General features: G+C 38.5%; 1 protein-coding gene across 1 annotated transcript; it reads left to right on the top strand.

Annotated features, from left to right (window-relative positions):
- Positions 1 to 18,251: 18,251 nt before the first annotated feature.
- On the top strand, positions 18,252 to 18,842 carry LOC114882418. The gene has a single exon (XM_029199308.1). The coding sequence runs from the start codon at positions 18,252 to 18,254 to the stop codon at positions 18,840 to 18,842; it is 591 nt and encodes a 196-aa protein (XP_029055141.1).
- The last annotated feature ends 1,358 nt before the right edge of the window (positions 18,843 to 20,200 follow it).

The raw sequence follows: 20,200 nt of genomic DNA, 5'->3' as shown, positions 1-20,200 counted from the left end.
GTTTTCCCGAAGAGATGGAAGCTTAGTTTGGTAACACCTATTCATAAAGCTGGAAACAAAACGAATATAACAAACTATAGGCCTATTTCCTTGTTAAACATAGCATCTAAAATCTTTGAAGCAATAGTCACCAGGAAACTCTCAGATATGATCACCAATCACCTATCATACAATCAGCACGGTTTTATCAAAGGGCGTTCAACTGTCTCTAATTTAGCCTGCTACATGAACGATATATCTAGAGCTATGGAAACACATACTCAGGTAGACGCAATATATACAGATTTTGCTAAAGCATTTGACAGAGTAAATCACTACATATTTATAGATAAACTCTCTACCTTTGGGATAACTGGTACTCTGCTCACTTGGCTGCATAGTTACATATGCATGCGTTACCAACGTGTCAAATTCCGAGATCACCTATCCAAATCTGTGCTTGTCACCTCTGGCGTCCCTCAAGGATCACATCTTGGCCCGCTTCTTTTCCTTCTATTTATTGACGACATCCGATTTGTTTTCCGCACTTGCCACTTTCTACTCTATGCAGACGATTTAAAAATATACAAAACTATACTCTCCGTACGCGACACTCTTGATCTTCAGGAAGATATCACTAGGCTTGAAACATGGTGTGAACACAACCTGATGACTCTAAACGTAGACAAATGCTGTGTAATTCGCTTCAATCGTAGCAAGAATACAATATTTCATAACTATACACTAGCAAACGAAACACTAAAGTGTGTCACAAGAGTCAGGGATTTGGGTATCACTATAGACAATGAATTAACATTTGAAACCCACCTCTTAAAGGTCCAGGCAACTGCATCTAATATGCTTGGCTTTCTTAAACGCTCCTGTAAACACTTTACAAATCCACACACTCTACTTTGTCTCTATCTAGCACTTGTTGTACCTAATTTACAGTACGCCGCAATTATATGGTCACCTCGAACAATTCGCCACCGTAACCTCTTAGAGTGTATTCAGCACAAATTTCTTTGTTTCCTATCAACAAAAACTGGAAGTCCAATGAGCCTGACCAATCACAATTATAATCCCATTATGTCCAGATTTGGGGTTAAAACACTTGAGCACAGACGCACTGTAGCTGAAATTATATACCTGCATAAAATTTTAACAAACAAAATTGATTGTCCTGCCCTTCTCCAACTCATTAAACTTCACGCTCCATCACGTACAATTAGACAAACAAACCTGTTCTATCTCACTCAGTTCTATTCTAGATATGGACACTTAGACACTATTACGAGAATATGCAACACAGCCAATAAATTACAACTTCATATTGACCTATTTGCGGATCCCATTAACAAAATAAAAACAGATGTCTACAGAGCACTGAATAGTAACGAAAGCCAAGCGTAGCGGCGTAGTATGTATATGCTTAGAATCGGTTTACACTGATTATATTTGTGTATGTTGACTGTCGAGCGTCCTTCGTCTATGTTCATGTATATATTAGCATAAGTTTCCTTGAACTTTTATATTCTACATTATGTACAAAAAAGGTTTTCGCCCGTTTAAAGTTAAATAAATAAATAAATGCTGCAAAGTTATCATTCTATTTCACTTTGTCCCGATATGCTCGTCCTCGTCCTTTGTCACTGGCCGCAGCCAATAACGACATAGCGCACGGGAGCGGGAGAGGTGGAACAGAGTGAGAAAGTAAACAATCTGCCTCGCCAACTTGTCGTAAACGGACAGTAGGTCGCGAACGAACGGCTTGGCACCCCGTTGGCATAGCACAATAAAAAAACTGAACTGGTAGAACATCTTTAGTCGTTTAAAATGAATACGGAACCTAATCTCTTTCCGCCTTTCGTAATGTAAAAAAGGAAATTCTAAGCATTCTAAACAACAAATAGAAATGATTGAAATGGAATAATTAATAAACGTTTGAATTGTAGGCTACGTTAATGATGAAAAATTTGAAAACAATTTAAATGAAACTTACCCATTCGTTTCTAACTTAACCTGCTACGCTGAAACCAAATAATTCCCACTAGGTCACTGTGTCGATTCTGAACATTCGACGAGGAAACACCTTGCCTATTATTCATACCTAAGTGCAATAAATGAGGGGAGTTCACCGGCCCGATCATGAAAGCTGCTATTCTACCGAACGTGTTTCCTCGTTTCCCAGTGACAATTATCTGCTTTCAGCGTAGCAGGTTAATTTAGGAACGAATGCGAAAGTTTCATTTAAATTGTTTTCAAATTTTTCATCATTAACGTAGCCTACAATTCAAACGTTTATTAATTATTCCATTTCAATCATTTTTATTTGTTGTTTAGAATGCTTCGAATTTCCGTTTTTACATTATGACAGGCGACAAGACATTAGGTTCCGTGTTCATTTTAAACGACTAAAAATGTTCTACCAGTTCAGTTTTTTTATTGTGCTATGCCAACAGGGTGCCGAGCCGTTCGTTCGCGACCTACGTTAGGCCCGGTTTTCGTAGCCGATATTGCAGTCCCTGAGCCCGCGCGCTGTACGCGCTCGGATTAGTCGGTGTTTTTTGTTGATAACTCGAAAACGAATCAACATTTTGGCAAAGGAAAAATTTGTTTATAATCACCTCACCAATCATCCCTCTTCGGCTGTCGAGATAGTCGCGTGACACCCTGTATATCCGCTATGATCTCACTCGCAAAAATTTATGAAAGGGTATAGCAGGATAAGATGGTCAAAAGTGCCCTTGAGCCGATTTTACTTCGCAATGCACCATTCGATAGCTTATCCCGAAAAACCACGGTACACCAAGTTTCAACCCAGTACCTCAACCGGGAGGGTAGTTACAGGGTAAGAAAGAACAAGTAGTTTTTGCCATATTTCTCCTATTTAACAATATGCAAAAAATCTGCAAAAATTCTAAAATATTTTAGACATGTTTCTTTATAATTGTGAATTTTTTCAGATTTTTTGGTTGCAAATCCCAGGCGTAAAAAATCAAACACGCAAAAAAAAGTCGAAAAATTGAGATTTCGGGTAGAAGCTTTCGAGCGACTAGATTATTCCTTTCACAGTAGTTAGATATTAGCATGACTATTATCTCCAATTTTTTTCAGATGTTTAGGTGTGGTGCATCGTACTTAGAAAAATCAGAAACCGTCATTTTCGGCATATTTTGTGCGATAACTTGAGAAATACCTTCAATTTTTACATTTCCTTTATATAGTTAGTGGATTGTGTGATTTTTTATATTTTTGCGTTGGATAGAGCAAGATCTGAATGGAGAGAGTAAAGTTATTGTAAATAATTGAAAATTACGAACCTTATCTTCTAAAATATTAGAAAGTTTTTCAAGGATAATGGTGGGTGAGTGTGTAGGGCCCCGACTGTGGAATCGCTGTAAACTTTTTTGTCGCAGGTTCGCGCCCCATGAAGGTTCAACTTTCTTTTTTCATAAAATCATTTTCTTTTTAATTATTAATTACACAAGAATATACAATAATCATTTAGTAATGTATGAAAAATGGTTTTAAAATATTTTATCATTAAGTATACATAAAAATAAGATGTATACTACCGGTTTTCTGATTATGAATTGTTCTAATTACGGATAGTTCCCAACATTTTGTTCATTGAAAAGCCGCGTGGTTATAGGTTTATGATGGATATGGAAAGCATATTCATATTTTACCTTAATTGTAGTGCTGTTATCAGTAGTGCATAACTTATTTTTATGTATACTTAATGATAAAATATTTTAAAACCATTTTTCATACATTACAAAATGATTATTGTGTATAATTATGTATTGTGACCCTTTCGGGGGTTCACTCTATACAAAAAAAAAGGGGATGTCGCAAAATACAAAATTTCGTTGGGCGCCAGCCGCCGACTGTGGCGACCAAAATCCAAAAGGGGAAAAGGGGGTATTGGGGGAGTACACAATAGAGGGTTCTCGTGCACTTTCGTCCGTACACTTTCGCGGGGTAGTGCGCAAGGAGGAGGTAACTGGGGACGGGAAGGTACAGGGTCAGGATGGGTTCTCGCGGGGGTCTCTACGTTACGCGTAGCTTAAGTACAGATCCGGGGGTTCAAAACGAGAAGGGGTACGTTGCTAATCTCACACAGTATAATAGCAAATTGATGATCGTAATTAGGAAAAGGGCTTACCAACGCCGCACTCACACAACTCGCACTCAACAAACTCCGCTCCCGCTCTCTCTAAATCGCCGTACAAAATCTCTCAAAACTCTCTTTACGCTTCTCTACACAACGGTAGCCTTAGGCTCATTCACGGCTCGTCGTCGCCGCTGCGACGACGAGACCGTCGCGGGATATTTTGGGGAGGGGATGGGGTTTGGAAGGGGGCCTCTTCCGGCCCGCGATGGATCGATGATCGACTTTCGATACACCGGTGATCGGGGTCGATGGGGCTGACGGACTTCCTTCGGTAACGGGTGAGCTGAGGTCCTCGGGCTCGGCGACAGCTGGCTCCAGGTGCACGTTTGCGTCAGTTTGGGCCGCTTCATCAAGATTCCAGGAAACTCCTCGGTGTTCTATGTTCGTTGGAGGGGTGCATCCGCCGCCGGCCACGAAGCTCCTTGTGAGGGTGATCCTCGTTGACCTGTCCGTCGCCTCCATCGGCCCGATGCCGGTGGGCGGGAGGAAAGGGGTGAGGTAAGGGAAGGGTTATGGGTTAGTTTTAGGTGGGCGCATGGGTGGGGGAAAGCGCAGCGATTGTAACGGGGGGGGGGGGGGGGGGGGGCACGGGTGTCACCACGTTACAGTATATAATAATTTTAAAAAAAAATGATTTTATGAAAAAAAAAAATTGGACCTTCATGGGAGCGCGAACCTGTGACAAAAAAGTTTCCAGCAATTCCGTAGTCGGAGACCTTAACCACTTGCCTACCGTCATCGTTCAAAAACTTTTTAATATTTTAGAAGATAAGGTTCGTAATTTTGAATTATTTACAACAACTTTACTCTCTCCATTCAGATCTTGCTGCATCCAACGCAAAAATATAAAAAATCACACAATCCACTAACTATATAAAGGAAATGTAAAAATTGAAGGTATTTCTCAAGTTATCGCACAAAATATGCCGGAAATGACGGTTTTTGATTTTTGTAAGTACGATGCACCACACCTAAAAATTTGAAAAAAATTGGAGATAATAGCCATGCTAATATCTAACTACTGTGAAAGGAGAAATCTAGTCGCTCGAAAGCTTCTACCCGAAATCTCAATTTTTCCACCTTTTTTTGGGTTTTTGATTTTTCACGCCTGGGATTTGCAACCGAAAAATCTGAAAAAATTCACAGTCATAAAGAAACATGTCTAGAATATTTTAGAATTTTTGCAGATTTTTGCAAATTTGGCAAAAACTACTTGTTCTTTCTTACCCTGTAACTACCCTCCCAGTTGAGGTACAAGGTTGAAACTTGGTGTACCATGGTTTTTTGGGATAAGCGATCGAATGGTGCATTGCAAAGTAAAATCGGCTCAAGGGCACTTTTGACCATCTTATCCTGCTATACCCTTTGTTGTTTATTAACAATTTAAATTCGGTCAATTTTGTCTCGGTTTTCTGGTTATTAGCTAAGCAACAGAAATCTAAAATCACCTTACACTATCCTACAAATACTACTGGTTCCACTAAAAAGTGTGAAATAAAATAATTTTTAACAAAAAAAAACATCCGACTTCGAAATGCACTAAAAAGTTGTTACGAGCCGGAGGGGGCAGCTGCGTAGCCGGGGCTTAATTTAGGTATATGGTAATTGTTAATGGCTTGACCAGTGTTGTTATTAACACTGGGAGCCTAAGGAAGTAGACGTGGAGACGAACCTACGTATGGCTAACGTAGGGAGCTCCAGGAGGTTGGCTATGGTGGACGAACCTACGTATGGCTAACGTAGGGAGCCACAGGAAAGGTGTAGAGTGGAGGACGAACCTACGTATGGCTAACGTAGGGAGCCTCAGGAGAGTGATATGCGGACGAACCTACGTATGGCTAACGTAGGGAGCCGCAGGAAGCGTTAGTATTAGGTCTCGTAACTTGATTGATGTACCTCGAGCGGTAAAGGTACACCTTAGTGGGTTTCTGGACAGTAAATATAATTGTACAATAGTATGTAAATTAAACTAGTATGAGTTTATTCTCTATTCCGGACCTTACAATTGTTGTGTGTAATTGTCGCGGTATTCAATGAATTGAACTCTAGGTTGCACGTTTGAAATGAGTTGAATAAATAAAGTTTAGTTTCGATTCCGCGAAGCAAGAATCTAATCCTTCTCGGTTTTCACGAACACGAGCAAACGGGGGCGGATTACAACGATTATAATAATGCTTAACAGCCGACAACGTACTGTATAGTTACTGTGAGTGCTTGAAAGGGACTTGAATACCCGATCTCGCAGAGTTTCCTCGTTGCAGAGATTATCCGAAAAAGAACGTACTGACGTGTATCGAACTGATTCTAGACTTCAACTAGACCCGAGGTGCCCTTGTCGCCACCCTTTTTATACTCAAAAACTAGAGTAAAAAGGGTGGTGGGGACTGACTCTACGTGACCCGTAGGACCGCGCCCTTGCTTTGCGTTGGTCTCGAATTTTCTAGAAGACGGTTGGTGTCGGGTGCACACATCCGATTCCATATAAGGAAATTTCTTGAGAAGGGTTTGTAACACCATATAAGGAAATTTCCAAGACGGATACGTAACAAAGTGTAAAATAATTTCTATTTCATTTATACCAATATTCCATAGCTATTAATGATATCTAAATTAGGATACCAAATATATTTCAAACTTTTCGAAGGAGCGCAAAATTAAAAACTTTTCCTCTACTAGGAAGATCCTAACTCGGGCGTCGACAACCTATTGTAACGTCCCGGAATTATTCGCCAGCACGCTACTGCACCGACGCGAAGGGAGAGCGGTTCCCTAAGAGAAGGCGACTCGTATTTTTTAACCGACTTCGAAAAGAAGGAGGTTACTCAATTCGATCAGTATGTATGTTTTTTTTTTTTTTGTGTGTGTTCACCGATTACTCCGAGATGGATGTACCAATCGGAACGAAACCTTTTACATCTTGTAGGGTATGTCTTCCGGTTGGTCCCATTGAAAAAAAATTTTTCATTTTTTCATTGTTATTGCAAAATACAGGAAGTTTTTAATGTCAAAATTGGACGATTTCAATGACCTTTTAATACGTTGTCGGGAATATGATTCTGAACAACTTTTTCATTATGCATAATTAACGGAAAGCTTTAGTTTCCGAGATATTCGTAAAAAACTATTGTTACTACTGCATTGAATTCTACGTATGCCTACGTGTCTCTACCGGTGTATGAGTCAGCATGTAGTCGCCGATTCTCTACTGTTTCTTGTATACATGTATACTCTCCAAGGCATGAACCGATTGCGATGAAACCTTTCACATTTCCGCGATATCTTACTTGCAAAAATTTATGCAATTTGTTATTGTTAATAACTATTATTATAACTTGTATGGAACTTGTTATCATTAAAAACTATCGTTACTGCAACTAACCAATAAGAACGGTAAACCACCTTATGGCATCCTATAAATACTGCTCGTTCCACTAAAAAGTGTGAAATAAAATAATTTTTAACAAAAAAAACATCCGACTTCGAAATGCACTAAAAAGTATGAAATAATTTCTACTTCATTTATACAAATACCCAACAGCTATTAATAAAACCTATTTACTCGTTAAATAGTATACTAAATACATTTCAACCTTTTCGGAGGCGGCGCAAAATTAAAAATACCCGAATATACGATGCTGTCAATAATGATTTGCTAGGTTGTCAACGCCTGAATCTTCCTAGTATAAGAAAAGTTTATAATTTTGCGCCGCCTCCGAAAAGGTTGAAATGTATTTAATATAGTATTTAACGAGTAAATAGGTTTTACTAATAGCTGTTGGGTATTTGTATAAATGAAGTAGAAATTATTTCATACTTTTTAGTGCATTTCGAAGTCGGTTGTATTTTTTGTTAAAAATTATTATATAATATTGTTGAGGATATAGAACACCCGCAGAAGGTCTAGCGTGGATACAAAACAACCATCCGTTTGCAACTAACTTATTTATTTCTTAGTACAGAACATAACTTTTCTATCGCTATACGTAATGGTAGAACATAACGGTTGTGACAAAAAAAGGCGGTATTTGTGCGGCTACTAAAAGGAAAATATGGCTGGTAGTGCGCGCATTATTTTAAATTTAAAAATAAAAACAAACGTAATTTTTGTTCCAACAAATATAATAATAAAGGAAGGGATTATAGGTTCAGGTGACACGCGGTAAAGGAGTAAAATCCAACGTTAATTCCTTTCTCAAATATAGTATGTGTGTTTATTCAAAAAATGTGTTTGTTGTGTTATATAATAATAATAAAAAAAAAAGGTAAGTAATATAAAAATATTGAATGTAATTAAATAATATAATGAATTGATGTAATTAAATAATGAACTGAATTAATGTAATTAAATAACAAAAGTTGCCCCCTGTTTTTGAAATACAGAAAGAAAATAATTGTATTAGTTGACTACAATGAGTAGGCCCTGGATTAAAAAATACAAAGAAAATAACAATCGTGTTTGTGCTAAAAATGAAATACAATAAAAGAAAATCAGATTATTAGTTACAAAATAATTAAACTTAAAATAAAAATACAAAGTAAAATAAATTGATTAGTAAACGCGGCTCTAGATACGATTATTAAACTTTAAATCTATAACTTGAATTTATAATTTAAATATAATTAAATGAATCGATCATTTGTCGGCAAATTGGCTAGGATCCGTTCTGACGCTGTAGGAGCTAGCTCGTTCGGCCGCAGTTCGGTTTCTGGGCAACTTAGCCGTCACTGATAGGCCGCATCCAAGGAGCTCTAGAGCCAGTGTACTAGTAGGCCGCATCCAAGGAGCTTCGGCTTTCGTTCGCTCGTTAAGCTTGGTTGCGAACCTGACACGTAGGAGAACCGCTGCGAACCGGTAGTTGAGTGCTCCGGGTCCGACGCGGAACCTTTGCCGCCTCGCCGACAAAAGAATCTATGCAACTTGAATTCTAAATAAAATTCGTACCATAGACCCGTGTCGGACTACGATCAGAATCGAAGTGAAAAATCTCTGCGCGGCACGCTCGTATTTATACCGGAGAACTACTGACGTAGCAGTTTTTTCTACCTGTACTTTTGATACCGGAAGTGTTTGGACTTTGACCTGCGTGTACGTGACTCCGCGCGTATCGCTATCTCTGTCTACGCACTATTGCTGTCTCTATTCTGCGCTTGTTCCTATCTCTTTCTACGCGCTATTGCTGTCTCTATCTATTTATTCCGCGCGCTGTGTCGATCTTTTATCGACGCGACAATTATCGACGTATATTTTTGGAGTATACAAATTTTTTGTTAAATATAAATATTAATAAATATAAGATTCTTTTTAGTTATTAAATATGAATATAATTATTTAAATCAAAGTAGTACAATAATAAATAAAAACTAACTGTTACAAATTTCTAATTGTATAAAAACGAAAAATGAATAAATATTTTAATAAATACTAATTATGAAATTTCTTCTCATTCATTCTTCCTGCTGGATGTTACACTATGATAAATCATCCATTTGATAATTTCAAGTAAACAATATTCAACGGGAATCAACAAACCCATTGCGAATTAATTATACTGCAGTTCACGAGTGACCGCAGTTAACTCGCGCAGCTAGTGACCTACTGAGGTCTAGGGAGATTTTTAATAGTTCGTGTGGTTCCCCTTTACAGCTTGCTTCTTACTTTGCGTTCACATCATTTTTTTTGTGACAAATAATAGGAATTTCATTGTATCGTGAAACCTTACAATATCATCACCGGTTGTCAGTTATCGTACGTCATATATTTCTGTCCACCATTTATATGATCGCAAAGTATAATAAGAAGCAAGCTGTAGAGGGGAATAACACACGTTATCAGGAGACTCGGTAGAGTCTCCACGCCAAGTAGTTTAGGCCGAAGGCTGGTCCGCCGGCGACAGCGAAACCCTACCGAGTATATTATCCCGAAGCAGAGCGTTTTGAGCGTTATACAAAAAGTAATTTGCTGTTACAGAAAAAGTACGCCACATAACTTCATTCTAATAACACAATCTGCTTCGGCTTGTCTTTCTCTTTCTTTTGAGCCCAATAACACCTCAATCGGTGCATTTATTTATGAGATATTAATTTTGTTTTGTATCGATAAATTTCGATCAGTTTCATTATTACCGACGTCATGCCTACGTCAGCGTGGATTACACATTTTTGCTGCTAGAGGCGCTGTTAGCGCTGTGGGTTACGTTACACACACGCGCCATTACAGATATTCGCGTTTGTTTAACATCATGGCGTACGATACTCTACCATGTTAAGATCGTATTGCGACGGCGCGCGGCATCAGCCGCGTCAAGGCGGCGCGTACAAAATTCAAAACGGTAGTATGTACATCGGTCGCCTATGCATCTACATATGTATTTAACGGTGCTGGGTAATCATCAAAACTGCGACAGAAATGACAATACTTTTTCAAATTATTTTGAATAAAATATTTTCTTCACTTACGTACAAATTATAATCTTTATAAGTAATATTCTTTATTCCATGGGAACAGAAGAGCAGTAACAATTTATTTTACTTTAAATAATGTAAATGTTAATTATCACCACAAATTATCACAAGATTATTTTAAACAATATCCAACTCTGATCATACCTTATGAAAATAATGAACAGTCCGTTTATTTACTTTACATGCGTATCATAACCCAAGATCATCTTACTATTACACATGTAAAATCCTTTCTGTAACCACAACCTCCTTTCGTTGCTTGCCATAACTTTAGGAGTATTGCTGAGAAATTACATATACAGTGTAAAAATATTTTTTAACAAAAAAAATCCGACTAAAAAGTGTAAAATAATTACTATTTCATCTATACCAGTATTCCACAGCTATTACTAAAATCTACTTAATCGTTAAGTAGGATACCAAATACATTTCAAAGTTTTCGGAGGCGGCGCAAAATTGAAAACTTTTCCTCTACTAGGAAGATCCTAGCTCAGGCGTCGGCAACCTGTGACAAATAACCCATTTGATAATTTCAAGTAAACAATATTCAACGGGAATCAACATACCCATTGCCGATTAACTATACTGCAGTTCACGAGAGACCATACTTAACTCGCGCATGTTACCAGGTCTAGGGACATTTTTAATAACGTGTGTGATTCCCCTATACAGCTTGCTTCTTTCATGACGATCATATAATTTTTTTCTTTGAAAAATAATAGGAATTTCATTGTATCGTGTATCTTTACGATACCAGAAGCAAGCTGTAGAGGGGAATAACACACGTTATTAAAAATCTCCCTAGACCTAGTGAGCTGCGCGAATTAAATATGGTCTCTCGTGAAATGCAGTATCATGTACATCAGAAGTGCTAACAACTTCTGATACAATCGTTACAATTACAAATGTGTTCTGCCGTATCTATAACGTTTCGAATTTGTTTTCTTACGACTTATTAATTATCATGTTTGCCATACCGCAATCAAATCGTTATTGGCAGGATTGTATATTCGGGTATTTTTAATTTTGCGCCGCCTCCGAAAAGGTTGAAATGTATTTAGTATCCTATTTACCGATTAAGTAGATTTTATTAATAGCTGTGGAATACTGGTATAAATGAAATAGTAATTATTTTACACTTTATAGTGCATTTCGAAATCGGATTTTTTTTTGTTAAAAATTATTTTATTTCACACTTTTTAGTAGAACGAGCAGTATTTGTAGCATACCGTAAGGTGGTGTACCGTTCTTATTGGGTAATTACAACAACAATAGTTATTAACAATAACGAATACCACAAATGTTTGCAAGTGGGATCATCGTAGAAATATCTTCTATTAGATGTGAAATGTGTTACGGGCTATGTGTTCAACGTGGGCATTTTGTGTAGGTTGCACATTCTTCTGGGCAATGTATATAATGGGCAGGTATTTCACAAATGGCCCGGACATTTTATATAATACCCACGGTTCGTTGAAATTAAACTTATTATTATTATTATTATTATTAAAACCATACATAGATGTGCTAGGTTAGGATGGGCCGCACACCTAAATCCGGCCGCCGCGAAGCGGCCGGCATCGCTTTTGATATTATTTAAACAACACTATTGTCTTAGGAAAGTGTTGCCGGCCGTCTTACGGCGCGCTGCGGCCGCGGCGACCGGATTTATATATGTAGCCTAATTTAACCTACCACATCTATGTAACAAGAGCGTTTCGATACATTGATCACCACCCTCTAGATATTCTGTATAATGATCGGACATTTTATAGATTGACCGAAACTTGTTACGGACATTTTGCACAGTGTCTTTTCTACACAATACCGGGTCATTTTACAAAAGGCCCACGTTAAACACATTGCCCGTTACAAACGATTTCACCTACGGCTCTCTTCCAAGAGACAACCGTCTAAAGATTGCGATCCAGCAAGTCGTGACTAGAGCCCGAGCTTGGACACCTCCCTTTCATTAAGTAGTGGCCTTCTATCTTGGGACTCAGCACCCTCGAAAGATCGCCCTACACAGGCATATCCGAGACGACGTTGACTCCTAGGGAAACCTAGTCGAGCCATCCTCGTTTTGCTTGTGCTCTGGTAATTTTACATTGCAATTTGGAGGGCCGTGATCTCGCTCTTGGCAGTCTTAATTTCTTCCTTGAGTACGCTTCGTACTCCAGGAAGAACGTTGACGGATTCCGGCAAATCCACGGTTATCGGATTCTCTTAAATATACGTATTTCAGTCTGCAAAGGAGTCGAGGGTCGGGACTTAGTGCGCGACTTTCTCATCCTTTGATTGTGACTGAAATCGTGAAGTCAGTGCCCCTGTCGATCTGAGGTTCGCAGGTGAAAACCTCGCTGAACCGAAAGTATCCTCGGAATCCACTGGCTCGCCATTCTGCGATTTAAGAGACGCGTAAAAGTTAATATTTCGCTGCACGGTTAATAAATTCAAACGTTCCTCTCTTGCCTACGCGCTCCACGATCACGCGACCTTCGTGCGTCGTGATTTCGGTATATGTTTCCGAAACAAATCGAGCGAACAATAACTCGTCCTTGGCGAAAGACGTTTGAAGCGTAGACGACCAACGAAATTTTGTAACCGTTGTGTATATATTACTTTTCGCATTCCGAGCAGGGTCACGATTTTGCGTTCGGATACTTTGCGTTATTCCTTTCATATATTTTCTCATATTTCTTAAAATGCGTTATTCAACCAGTCATTTTTCCGTATAAATGAAGACTGAGTTTTTTGAGTCGCGTTAAAGTCGCTCGACTGGTTGAGATTTTTCTTTACGTTATATTTTCTTATATTACTTTATATTCTATTATAATTATTCCGTGAGATTTAAATGCGTTATTCAACCAGTCATTTTTCCGTATTAAAAGAAGACTGAGTTTTTGGGTCGCGTTAAAGTCGCTCGACTGGTTGAAATCTTTTCTTTTGCGTTACCATTTTTTTTTTATTACACTTTCGATTCGTGTGAATCCGATCTGCGTGCTTATTGACGATCAATCTAGTCAAGTTTGTTGTATATTATATTTACATAATCTGCGCGTCTATTGAACATCTATTAGATGAGAATTGCGTTCCGTTGATTGTTGAACGCGTAAACTGCCATAATATTTGCGGTGCTACTACCATTCTGTGATCGGCTATTTTGCCATACTTCAATCACCATCTTTCTGAATAAATCGATATTTTCTTTTTACACCGCAAAACTACGTCTCGTTACTGACTTCACCGTTCCTTCTGCCTTCGCGAACGCGCAGCGAACGCGAACCACTCCTTGAGACGCGTAGGGGAAATCGTACGCTCGTACTACTCGCGGTATCTTCTCCTTCGCATAAGTAGCGAAAGACCTAAACGTTACAAGGGACAAGTTTGAAAAATCGCGATCGGTATATTCCTTGGAGGGTAACCCTAAAGAATAGGCTTTTTATTATAATAACAATAGTTATTAACAATAAGAAGTTACATAAATTTTGGGAAATCAGATCATCTCGGAATGATCTACGAAATGTGAAATCTTTCATCGCAATCGGTACATTCCTTGAACCAGAACGTATTTTGCAATAATGAAAACCGTTCGAAATAAGAAAATGCGAAATGTTTTTATAATGGGACCAATCGGAAGACATATCCTACAAGACGCAAAAGATTTCATTTCGATTGGTCCATCCGTCTCGGAGTAATCAGCGAACGCACATTTAGAAAAAAAGGTCGTTAGGAATAAAAAAATGCAAAATTTTTTTTACGGGACCAATGGGGAATTGTACTGTACAAGATGCAAAAAGTTTCATTCCGATTGGTCCATCCGCCTCGGAGTAATCGGCGAACGTACACCGCACGTACATGAAATAGCACGCTTTTTTTGCAATAAAAAGCGTTCGGAATGAAAAAATGCAAAATGTTTTTTTAACGAGACCAATCGGAAGACATATCCTACAAGATGCAAAAGGTTTCGTTCCGATTGGTCCATCCATCTCGGCGTAATCGGTGAACAAAGCCAGAAAAAACAAAAAAAAAAATATACTCATCGAATTGAGTATCCTCCTCCTTTTCGAAGTCGGATAAAAAACAAGGTCAAGGATGGAGCTGTAACAATTAGGAAAGGTGTTTAGTTGATGAAAATTACAGGCCTCCAGTAGCTCAACAGTGTCATTATAGATGGAAACGTTTCTACTATTGGAGGAATTATCTAAGTAAGGAGAGGCAAAGGATGAAGATGCAAGGTGCCATTTAATAAAGGGCATGTTGAAGTCACCGACAGTAAGGTAGTTACATGATGGAAAGGATGTGACGATGTTGAAAATAGAGTCGAAGTGATTGCGATAGATAGAAGGAAAAGATGATGGTGGTATGTACAATGTTGAGATAATGATAGGATTGGGAGAAAGAGAAATTTTGACAAAAAGATGTTCAATTAGGTTGGAGGGTGAAGGCAGACATACAGAGGGAAGAGTGGAATGAACAGCAATGAGAACACCCCCGCCTCTGTTGTGATTACTGATGGTTTGGTTTCTATCCAAGCGAAAAATTTCATAGTTATCGAGGCCGAGCTCGCGTGAAAAGAAGCTGTCGTTTAGCCATGTTTCTGTGAAAATAATAATATCGTAAGGGGTTGGTGAAGTAGCTATAGATATACGTAGTTTCTCAAGTTTTGTTCTCAGGCCCCTAACATTTTGATAATAAATAAACAGTTTTGAGAGAGTATTTAGTTTTTTGGCGCATTATGACGCACAGACGATGATTTGTTTACAATACAAGGTACACTACGGACATAACGGATTGTCTTGTCTGTCTCGCCTTGATTATGCAGTGATTCTAATTTCTGTCTGAGTTGCCGTAAGTGATCGCGTTCAAGAGGAGTTTTGTCGTCCGTAACTTTGTACTGTTTTGTTATTGTATGTCTATTAATTAATACTTGACGAGCCAAATTAGAATCATTAAAAGTAACCCTCAATAACCTAGGCTTTGACCCCGGTTTACCAAGACGCGCCACACGAATGTCGCCAGAATTTGGAGGTAGTATGTCGCGCAGTAGACCCTCAATGATGTTGACATCATGTTGAGCCGATGATGAAATAGGGCCCTCCTCTAGACTATGGACGATGATGTTCCTCGATCTTCTCTCCTTCTCAGCAATTTCGGATAATACAGTGAACGTTGAATCCGCCAGATTACTGGTTTGTTTCTGGGGTACTGAGGCATTTTCCAGAGCTTGGACCCTTGTAGTAATCAGGTTCACTTCTGAATGCAGTGAATTTAGTTCTCCCTTGATGTGTGATATTTCAGTTTTAAGAGTGTTTTGAAGCTCCTGGATATCTTTACAGATTTCCCGCCGCATATTCAGGAATTCCATGCGCATTAGATCCCTGATGTCATCACCAGCGCAAGTAGTGACATCGGTTGATGTCTGAGTTAATCGACTGGGAGAGTTACCAGGAGATGGCACCGCGGGAATTTTACATCTAAGTAAACGACCGTTGTGCCACGGGTGACCGGTACGCGATAGGCAATTTGAACCCGGGTGAGAAATAATGCCACAGTCCACACAGGTGACCGGGTTGACCACTTGCGTTTTGCAGCCCTTGCATTTGTCACTCATAGTAGCTTTTAATATAATGTGTTGAAACAATAGGAATATTTTCAAAGCACAAAGCTCACTGGTTCAATAGCGACACTTAATTGTTGTTATTAGTGCACTAATGTTAAATTTATAGTCCAGATTTGAGCCAATGACCGGATTAGATTGTAGGTCCACTAATCACTAATCACAATAGAGCAATTCAATAGAATTGGCTGAATTTGGGATTAACTGACGAGACACAATAGATATTTCTATAATAACCGTTAAATCTGTTGACGACTGCGAGCGAACGTATTTACCTGTCGAGCGACTGATAGCGACTGATAGTATTGGCGTAGCCTCTAAATCAAAGTGTCGGTAAAATGATTTTCTTACTTTTCACATATTACCGCTGAATCTATGGATGGAATGTATAATGTATTAGGTACCAGGAAAAGTTCGCGCGAATTTTAAGTCAATGTTGAAACATCGAACACTTCCTTGGAAAGTAATTTTATTTGTGAGACAAATAGTTATCATCTATTTTAATTTTTAGAACTATTTTCCAGTGTTCTATAAGGTTATATATTCCTTCTTTGTAAAGATGTGGAGGTTTGTTCTGGAGTATTAATCTGCAAAACGAATTTATTTCGCAATTTAATTTCACAATGTTAAGAAAAACCGCACGGACTTTTTTTGGTACCGGAAATGTTGCTGCTTGATGTAAATATGCAGCTTCGAGCTGCAATGTAGAATTGGAAATAAATTTAGATTTGGAAATAAATCAACAAACTGTGGTCGTTTTAAAAGAACTGAATATGTCCAAGAATGTCCTGCCATCCCAAAAATCCTCGGTCATGAGAACGCCTTCGACAGTATGCCCTTTTGTTTATCACACCCCCATTTGAAGGAGTTTTCCTTAAAAAGGGGAAACGCGTTGACAAAACGCACATGGCCTGCCTCAACCGTTCGCCTATTTCGAATTTTCTAACATTAGTCTTCTCAGAACGAGTCTCCAGCAAACACAGTGCGATTTTCTTATATAATATTATATTTTTTATTACTTAATTTAATACTTCCTTTTATTTTATTCTTTTTGCATAGTTCAGTTTTTCGTATGTTTTTTAGCGTTTTTTCGTGTGTCTTTTTGCGTTTTTTTACTATTATTTTGTGCGTTTTTTCAATATTTTTTCGTGTGTCTTTTTGCGTTTTTTTATTATTATTTCGTATGCGTTTTTAGTGTCTACTTATATTGCTGTAGTACTAGTCTAGTTTTTGTTTAAATTAAGTGTATTCAATATAATATTATGCAATCGCGTAAACGAGGGCAAACCGTGCACAGTGAAGCACGAAACATTGTGCGAAACCTTATCACGAAATGTGACGAGGAAGCTGCGACAGGGAATCTGCTACACCCAATACATCAGGCAAATGATCGTATTGCCGATTATGCCGGTTTGTCTAATCGCACTGTTAGCAGAATTAGGAAAGAAAGTTCGGAAGCTGGAGAAGGAACTTCATTGTCATCGCCTGGAAAAAAGCGACCGAAGATGACTGACAAAAAGTTCCATTGCTCTGAAGAGGAGAAAACAGTGATCAAGGATATTATCCACGACTTTTATGTCATGAGAAAAGAAGTGCCAACTTTGCGAAAGCTTTTATTTGCGATCCGAGCAAAAATTGATTTTCCATGGCAAAAAACAAGTCTGTATTATTTGTTGAAAAGAATGGGTTTCGCATGGAAGAAAACGCAAAACATACGGACGGTCCGTGATTGAAAAGCCACATATTGTAAATTGGCGCGGAAAATATTTAAAAACATTGGACTGCTATCGAAGAGATGGACGCAATATAATATACCTAGACGAAACATGGGTAGATAATACAATTACCTTCGGTAAATGCTGACAAAGCGAGAATGAGCCAGGTATTTTACAAAGTTCGAGTTCCTCTGTACGATTGATAATTGTGCATGCGGGTGGCAAGACTGGGTTTGTACCCGGAGCAGCTTTAATTTTCAAAGCAGGCAGCACGAGAGGTGATTATCATGGCCAAATGAATGCCATTAATTTTGAAAAATGGATGCAGGAAATGTTGATCCCTAACATTCCGTCGAATACGGTGATCGTAATGGACAATGACCCATATCACTCAGTCCAATTAAACAAGCCACCCTCAACACAAGCAAAAAAAAAAGATATGGTGGATTGGCTAACAACCAATGGCATTCCCTGCTCTGAAAATATGAGAAAATTTGAGTTGCTGGAATTAATAGATAGAAATCGACCACCAAAAACGTATAAAATAGATCAAATAGTTCAACTATCTGGACACACAATATTACGATTACCCCCTTATATGTGTAATCTGAATCCGATCGAGTTAGTGTGGGCTGAAATTAAACACAAAATTAGACAACGAAACATATCTACACTAACGTATACAGAATTAGAAACAGCAATCAAAGAGATCATTCCAGAAATTTCACCCACATCATGGGAAAACTACTGCAAGCATACGGAAAATATAGAACAACGATATTGGCAGCGAGATAGTGTATTAGAAACATTGATGGACAATTTATCTTTAAATGGAAACAGCGATACAGCAGAGGAAAATTTAGACAGTTCTTTCTCGGATGATTGATAAGGTAAAAAAAATATGAAAATTATACTTCATTCAATTTTAACATGACCTATACCTATGTAAATTGAAATTGCACGAAGTCTATTTAGTTGCAAATGAGTTGCATCAGTTTTAGTAAAACGAAATATGAACAAATTAATTTTTTTCTCGACATTAATTATAAGAAAGATCTGTGCGAAATCGCATTTGATTTTTGTATTTAAAGAATCCCGCCGAACTTAGTTACCCGCACTCTAGCGGCTATAAATAGAAAGTAAGAAATTATATCTTTTTATAGCTGACACTTTAATTGGGAGGCTACGCCAGTGCTGTGAAATCATTCTATTTCACTCTGTCCCGATATGTTCGTCGTCAACCTTTGTCACCGGCCTCAGCCAATAAGGAACGTGCGTGTGGTAGCTAGAGAGGTGGAATAGAGTGAGAGCATGACCTTGACTCGCCAACTTGTCGTGAACGGACAATACGTCAGGCCCGGTTTTCGTACCGGTCAGTGCAGTCCCTGGAACTGCGCGCTATACGCGCTCGGATTGGTCGGTGTTTTTTGTTATTAACTCCTATTAATACCCTGTATATCCTACTAAATATGAAAGATTTCACCGAGAACGATACATTCCTTGCAGAGTAACATGAAGGAATGGATTTTTTGCTATAACAGTACCTAGTTATTAACAAATTCCATAAATTTTTGCAAGTGGGATCATCGCGGATATACCTCCTACTAAATGTGAAAGGTTTCATCGCTATCGGTACATTCCCTGCAGCATAAATGCAGCCAGATGTAAATGAAATATTACATATTTTGCGATAAAAGTCGTTAGGAATGAAAAAATACAAAAATTTTTTTGCAGGACCAATTGGAAGATATACTCTACAAGATGCAATATTTTCGATCCGACTGGTCGATCCGTCTCGCGGTAATCGGTGGAAAATGTAAATCAAGCATTACGTTCTTGCAAAAAAATTGTTAGCAATGAAAAAATGCAAAATACCTTTCTGACGGTACCAAGTGGGAGATATACTCTACAAGATGCAAAAAGTTTCGTTCCGATTGGTCCATCCGACTCGGCGTAATCGGTGAACATACATAAAAAAAAATACATACACATCGAATTGAGTATCCTCCTCCTTTTCAAAGTCGTATAAAAAGAATCGATCACATAGATCGAATTCAACGAGACGACAGGATTATAGGCGTTCCCCGAGCCGAAACAAAAACGCTACGCATGACGACAACGAAAATGATGGACATGAAAACAGAAGCAGCAGAGAAAGTGAAAACCGGTTGCGGCGTCGGCTCGGATTTCAAACGTTGCATATATCCAAGCGAGGTGTCGATTCTGGGCATTTAAACGTTGCAT

This window comes from Osmia bicornis, unplaced genomic scaffold (genome assembly GCF_907164935.1).
Source record: "Osmia bicornis bicornis unplaced genomic scaffold, iOsmBic2.1, whole genome shotgun sequence".
NCBI classification, from domain to species: domain Eukaryota; kingdom Metazoa; phylum Arthropoda; class Insecta; order Hymenoptera; family Megachilidae; genus Osmia; species Osmia bicornis.
This window is presented reverse-complemented; position numbering and strand designations above follow the sequence as displayed.